Genomic DNA, 8,019 nt, shown 5'->3' on the forward strand with positions numbered 1-8,019 from the left:
TAATATTTCTGAAGCTCTTGAGTAGATCAGAGGTACAAAACAAAACGTTATTGCACTATTTCATAACTATCTCGTTTGGTTATTCTCCGTGTGTGTTATTGAAATAATAGTTTATTTTCAAGCGACTTTTATTTAAAAAAAAATTAAACACCTAAGAATACATCAAATTAAATATATATGAATAATTGCATTATATTCGTTATTAATTAAATAAATAAATAATTAATGAAGCTAAAATGCCTTGCCTTATCGAACATAATTTCTAATATCCTTCAACTTTTGCCGAATCAGTCGTTTCCAAGTTGTGCAACAACCCACGGAACAGTATACGAAAATAAAACAGGCTTAACAATCGATATATACAATAAAACGGATATACCAGCTATAGGCTTGTTTTTTTTTATTTTGGTGAGCTCAAGTGACACCTTATACGCCTACATAATTATATAATAAATGTTAGACACCCATAGCTACTTGTCCACTCAAAAGATAAATTTCACCTCTAAAGCGAAAATAATCTGTCAGTTCTTCGCCAGGATTACAAATTACAATCTCGGATTCTATTGTACTATTCCTTTATGTACGAGATTTAATAGAACCAAATAATAACTAGAGACAGATGTTGTATTTCCTTAGTATTTATAAAGTTGTCTCAAACAGTTATTATTAGACTTCTGTTTTTATCATATCAATATGGTTTTCTCGTGAAATTACTTTTTTTATGAAATCCGAGCAGACGGGCCACCTGATAGTAAATGGTTACCATCGTCCATAGACATTGGCGCTGTAGAAATATTACGCCACCAACCTTAAGAACTAAGATGTAATGTCCCTAGTGCCTGTAGTCATACTGGCTCACTCACCATTCAAACCGAAACAAAACAATGTCAAGTATTGCTATTTGGTGATTGATATGTGATAAGTAGGTGGTACCTAATCAGGCACAAAACCAAGTAACTTTAATTAATTATTTGGTATTACTTATCGTCTAAGCAAAGTCACTAAGTTTAATAATTGACTAGGATATGACAAAACAAAATAATGAGCCAAAAAACATTTTTAAAATTAAATTTAAATATACAAAACTTCGTGTCTTGGCTATTGACCGTTGAGCTCTTTATTCTGGAGCCAAACCTGGCTGTAGAATCGGACAACGCTTGCAGTAAAATGCATTGTCATCGAACTGAACTAAAGCAAAAATAATGTAATAATGTAAAATTTCAACTCCATAGGGTAAGAGTTAATAGTTCTATTTCATCAACCAATAAACATTGTATGGATTTAATTCCGAAATACGGAGACAATTCATAGTCCGTTTAAATTGACGTACTTAGCAAATCTTTGTTAAATTACACGGCAAGATGTTTTCATTCGAGCGCAGTAACTTTAAATTTGTGAAAATAGTATTAAAACGGTTCCCCATTAGTACCGAACATTAGACCCGCATGCTACTCGATCAGATAATAACGAGAAATCGTTCAGATTCTATACATGGTACGTCTCGCTCATCTAATGGATAGAAAATAAGTCTCCGTAAAGGTCATTCCAATAAAGTTATTGTCAAGAAACAGTAACAGCCTGGAATAGGAAGTTCTTAGTTATACTCCTGCGTCTTAGAAAGTATATAAAGCCTTTGGTCCTGCTTCTAATCTTTGCCCGATCGTTTCGTATTGCCGTCCCATTGAACTATGAGTGACCAAATAAACACTAGCGTGCTAGCGAATCATTTGTGCAGTTTAATTTCTATTACATAGAAGACAAGTCTTTGAGACTGTAGATAATTTAATTTTTATTAATCAAATATAAAGGAAAGACGTCATAGCCAGTGAATATTCCTCAGGTGGGCAAAGAATCCTTCCATCTTTAGAAGGTTGAGTACTTATTCTACCAACATTGGGATATTTGTGATTTACATATGAATAAAAATTCATCAAAAGTTAACTCTAACACATTGTGCATTTTCTTACATTTTAATTTTCTGAGCACCCTTTACCGCCGAGCGCGAGATGAATTATAAACAAAAATTAAATCAATCAAAACAGCAGTACTTGGCTAGAATGCAACCACAATCTACATATGCTATCCACTGGATCGTCACGGTTTAATCGGCATTCTAAATAACATTATAATACATGTAAAAATTAATATTTTGTGTATCTTTTAAGTTATCTTATTACTTACTATTTGTTTCAATAAGTATGTTTATAAACTCTCGTCTAACGTAAACGGTATAAAAAAGAATTTATCTTTATATATTATTAATAGGAGATCATCACTTAATAATTAATAATCTGCCAAAGATATGTCAAAATATATATTTTGTATATATAACTATATAGTTAATATGCCAAAAAGAGTAGTAGGTACATTTAGAGATACATATATTTTTAATTGAAATGTACTTGTAAAAGATTTTTTGTAAGCGCTTCCTTTTTCTTTAAATTCATTATTATAAATAAGCATTATAACAAGTACATAATACACCGAAATTGTTGGTCATTAAAAAACATGGAATAAAAACAGCATTTTGTTACGGAAATGAATAAATAAATTAATAAGGGCAGTAATCATTCGGAGAATCAACGAAGAATAATATACACGCCACGGACACTAAAGGGAGTAGACTTCGGTGGCGAAGGGAGAGCATGACGATATATGGGAGCGTCATGCCGTTTGCTGTCACGGCACTAGTCGGTCTCACCCTAAAAACGTAATAGATGTTTCGCGTCAAACAATTAGGGTTACACTTTGTCATAAAATACGTGATACGTATATATGACGAGATTATGCAGTTGTTTTACTTATTTCGAAAGTCTATACTACAAATAAGTAAATAAAACTAAATGACGTGATTTTTTTATATCAATAATGAGCCCCTCGTGCGAATTTAAATCACGCATATCACAAACTGTCACGTTTCACGTCACGAATAAATTATTTCGGGAAAGCTGCAGCGCGCCTAGCAGCCTTTATTTTTTATTTTAGCAAAAATGCTTGGCTAGATGCACAAAATAGGAAAGACGTGATTTTCATCCGCTTAAATTAATCAAGAGCAAATAATGACTGAACAAATTTAAATTGTTTATTGAAATAATAAATTATATAATATGAGACGATTTATATATATGAGGAGATATATGAATAAATATTTTAATACGTAACAGTGGCTAGAATACGTGAATCTTAATCAGACAGATTGAAATAGAAGCAAGTACCACTTTATTTTTCATGTGCTTTATTTGTAATTATAATTTATCTCGTGCTCGCCTGTAAATGAAAACATCGTGAAGAAACCTGCTCGTTTTGATTGAAGTTCTGATATATGTTTATCCACCAACCCACACTGGCGCAATGCGGTGGAATGAGCTCTAAAACCGCCTCCGTAAGATGAGGTTGTTACCAAACAATGGGAAATTTACGAGATGTCACTTTTTAATTTAATGTACATTATTATTTGTATAACATTAGCGTTCTTCTTATCGTGTCTCGATTTCCACAATTCAATTATAATTTATAGTTACGCAAAAAATCTAAAACATTAATCGTATCTACGAGTTTATTCGTTAACAAAAACCATATTGGAATAGAAGTAGTTTCTAACACACACATACAAAATATAATACGACACAAAAACATTGGTATCTGATATTTCGTTTATGTGTGTGTAAGCAATACGTTTAATTAAAATGTAGAATCAAACTCAAGCATTTCAAATTTATGTTTCAAATTCCGTATTTGCATTATTCGTTTTGGATCCCTCCGCGTTTTGAATTAGTCATGATAATTGTTCCGTAAAGTCTTTTTACTTACAATTTTTCACGGCATAATAAATTTTAACTTTAAAAAGAAAATTAAGAGGCTCCTACGCTATGTAACGATTTTTTTTTTGAGGATTATTTTGTTATTATTATTAATAAATATGATGAATATTTAGATATTTACTTGGTGTTAGGGCTTTGTGCAAGCCCGTCTGAGTATTTTTCGAAGTACTACTTTTAAAACAATAATAATTACAAAGATACTTAAATTACGATATGAATTAATAATATAATTATGATATAAATATAAAATTTATATTTACTGATATGACATTAGTTATGACTAGCTACCCTTTCCGCCTTCGTACGGGTAAAATTCATACGAAGAAACCCCTCCCATTTCCCTCATCAATTGAAATTCCTAGTAAGCGTCTACGTCGCGAAAGGAGTATACAAAATTTCAAGTCAATCAGACCTATAGTTTCGGAGATCTCGTGATGAGTCAGTCAGTGAGTGGTATTTAATTTATATATAGCTACACATAGGTAGAAATAAATACGCAATCCCTTTTATAATTATATTCCAATCAATGCTACGTTCTTACATCGAGGTTTTTACATATATCCAAATGGCAAATAAAATTCGAGGCGGAGATACTTATGGTATGGTAACATTTGTTAATATTATATTTGTATTTAAATTTTATCACTAAGTATCACATCACAAATCGTTTTCAGAATCGCTATCGTTATCGATTGACGAATCTTCTTTTGTTTTTACATTTTGTCTCCCTTTTAACAAATTCATCAAATCCACCTTCTGCATCGTGACTCTCACTAGATCCTTAAGGATTTTCCTTATATCTTCGTCCTTGGATATCAGAGCTTTTACGTTTTCTTTAGTAAAACCGAAGCCTCTTCTCCCTGATGCTGAGGCAACTGGTAATATGAGTGGTAACTGCGGTTTCATTTTCTTCTGTTTTAACATTGGAGGCTTCATATTTGGTTGACGTAATTTAGACTCTAATTCTATATTGTTTTGTCCTTGCATCTGTCTGCCTAAGGACAATTTTTGACTGTCAACGCATTGGTCACCGCAACACATCGTACATCTCATTTTACACTCCTGCTGCTGTGGGGCTGATAGGAAGACAGGACTCACCGTTGTTTTCTGTTTATGATTACAGTCTTTGTAGTATAAAATATTTTCGATACTTTCTGAGGATATGTGTTTGTATCGCTTAGTAGATATGCTTGTGAAGTGCATTATAATCGTCACCTGGAAAAAAGAAGTGTCGTTTTATTGCGCAAATATATTAAATTTATCGAGGGTATATATATGTACTATATGTGTATATACGCGATTTTTAATATTACATATGGTATTAAATGTAAAACCTATATCTAACAGAAATCAATGAATTAATTTCAATAAACTTCAACATCGTGATAGTTTATTTATATGACAAAATCATTATCAGAAAATTTTATAAACCTTCTTTTATTTCATGACAGTTTTGATATATTGTTGATTGTCAAACGCAAAATCACTTGCTACATACAATTAGCTAATTAAATTATATTACTGTTCTCTTTCTTTTTAGCCTTTAGTATTGTTTAGTTTGTAGTGTTTATTTTAACCAATATATATTTAGTGTCCTACTTTAACGAACAGCTATTTGGCATATTATAGTCTAAATTCTCGAGTCAGTTAATGCTTTTCATTTTCAACAAGTCATGTTACTTTTTAATAATATTAACATATGGATTATACATAAAACATAATTAAAGAAAACAAATCAACTTTCACATACACTGCAGCTCAGCTAATACCATCATCAATACAAATTTACTCATAACAACTTACCATTTCTAAATATCTCATCACGTCTAACGCATAACAGCACAGGAAACTCACTCACTCTTATCGTTTTTAAGTTTGAAAAAAAAAACAACCGCGTGTTTAGAAAACAAAGCTGGTAAACAAGCCGACTACGGTTATGAGACGTTTGGAAGAAGCTGTATATTCAGATTTAATTTAAAAATTATTCAGCCAAATAATGCCATGAACAGAAGAGCAGAAGAATTTTCAACTTCAGGGGTGAGTATTGGGGAATTAAGAGGATTATTTTCAGGGAGGTGCATCTGCATCTTAACTATTATAAATTGAGTTATGGTTTTATAAATAACGTGAGACAAGACTTTGACATTTATTTAAATTATGTATATAAAGATAAAGAACTTAGGCTTTTCGAGCCCAATTAGCTGTTCGCGTTGGCAGGGCATTCTCATTCCTTCTTAACAGACCATTCCGTCTATAGTACTGAATCTTATCTAGTACAATCTTGTGTTTCGGGAAGTAATTGTCATTTTTTGTTTTTTTTAATCTTATAACTTTTAAATCATAGCAGCGTTGAAACCACCATGGCAAGAATAGGGATTCTGTCCAAGTCTTCTCCATTTCATAACAGAATTCCTTGTTCGGAAATTTCATTCTTGTTAAGTCCAATTCTGTATAATTTGGCATCACCGTTGGTCTAGATGACTTCAACAATCGTTGCTTCATGATACGATGAAGTGATAATCGACAGTTGATTAATTGTAACCATAACAAGCACAAAATATATATCTGAAAATTAATGTAATTACCTAATGTATTTTTTTTCGTACCTATTATTATAAGCAACGTAATAAAAATGTCTCATTGCTTAAGAAGACGGATTATTCTTATACCTAATCCAAGTATTTCACAACAAAACACAATAAGTAAGTCAAGACAAAAATGTAAAAATATACTCACATACTTTATCATATCGTTGGTTTTATGGCGAGTTGAGTAATAATCTATTTTAATTATAAGAGAGCAATAATAGTTCACAGCGGATTACGATTTTCATATTATCGTTTTTATTACATTCTATCGTATGAAAACGCATGATTGTATTAACATCAAGTGAAGTGTACACCATCAATTATATTTGCGTTCGATTCATAAAATATAAATTATGTATATTTTATATTATTCGATACAGATAAATAAATAATAATTATTACAAAAACTAATAACATTTTCGATTATATAATTTTAATTGACTGCGAAATTTACTGTTACTTGTCATTGTAATATTTAATACTAGCTTCCGCCCCCGACTACGCGCGCGTGCGATGGAAGGTGGGTATAAGATTGCCCATATGTTAAGTTAATTAAAAAAGTTAATTATCTCTATCATACACAATATTAGAAGGATATTATGATACGATACGGTGACATACCAATCAAGAACTAATATATTGAAAGATAACATACATATAATACACAAATACGTGCACAAACACAGTTGCACTCTCTATTTCCTTGCTTTCATAATTCGATGGGATGCCAACGGCAATTGCTGTACACGCTTTTGGGCTGCTACTGAGAATTTTGATGGAACTTCAATAATTAAAATTATAATATTTTATTGGCCTGACCTGGCATTGATAAATTTAAGTTAATATTAACCTTTTAAATTTAAAAAGTGATCGTTTACAATCGTGTATAACCAATGTTGAGTTGAAAACCTGCAACCATTATGTCAGCATTCCACCACCACGCCAATTAATCATAACAAATGTCTTGTATTAATACAAATATGACCATAGTACAATTGATTTGAAAAATATAAGAATTAGATTATTATTTGAAAAAATATCTAAATATGCCTTGAGCGACATTGCTATTTATTTTCAAAAGGCATTTTATATTTTATTTCTCTTCATAGAAATATTTTAACATATTCATTAAATGTGAAAATGTGGCTACATTTTTAATTTTTTTTTTCGATGTTATGTAAAAAATGTAAAAAATAAAACATTTTTATTATGAAATTACAAAATAAAACTCTGGTAAGTAAACGTTTGCAACAATGCTGGCTATTATCGTAATGAAGACGAAAACAAAAATAGAATTTGGGCTCGTCTTTAGGTTAGAATCGTTTTAATATTTCATACTTTCAGTAATACAAAAGCATCATTATATTTTCTATAGTGCTAAATGTAGGTGTATCAAGCGTTTTTATCTCACTTTTTATCTCTGTCTGACAATTTTTTATTTTTTAAAGTAGGTAAGTAAAAATTAACAATGAATAATATTTCCAAATACTTTTATAACAAAAAAATATTTTTGTTTTTGATACTTAGATGAAACGAACTAAAAAAACAAAAAAAAAAAGTCAAAAGAAAATTTCAAATTAACGTTGTTGTTTTGAGAAGCTTACTTGGTG

The 8,019-nt window shown here is 30.7% G+C and overlaps 1 protein-coding gene across 2 annotated transcripts; it reads right to left on the reverse strand.

Annotated features, from left to right (window-relative positions):
• Window positions 1-4,321: 4,321 nt before the first annotated feature.
• LOC126772736 (uncharacterized) lies at window positions 4,322-6,545 on the reverse strand. Of its 2 annotated transcripts, none has more exons than XM_050493269.1 (2): window positions 5,625-5,947; window positions 4,322-5,036 (listed from the first exon to the last, which is right to left on the reverse strand). In XM_050493269.1, exons 1-2 carry the CDS (start codon window positions 5,640-5,642, stop codon window positions 4,479-4,481), a joined length of 576 nt encoding a protein of 191 aa, XP_050349226.1. In that variant the 5' UTR covers window positions 5,643-5,947; the 3' UTR covers window positions 4,322-4,478. The 2 variants fall into 2 exon arrangements, 1 of the variants encoding a protein (XP_050349226.1); XR_007669680.1 differs by lacking the exon at window positions 5,625-5,947 and adding an exon at window positions 6,407-6,545 and having other exon boundaries at window positions 4,897-5,036.
• Window positions 6,546-8,019: the final 1,474 nt, after the last annotated feature.

The sequence above is a fragment of the Nymphalis io genome, chromosome 13, assembly GCF_905147045.1.
Source record: "Nymphalis io chromosome 13, ilAglIoxx1.1, whole genome shotgun sequence".
Classification (NCBI taxonomy): domain Eukaryota; kingdom Metazoa; phylum Arthropoda; class Insecta; order Lepidoptera; family Nymphalidae; genus Nymphalis; species Nymphalis io.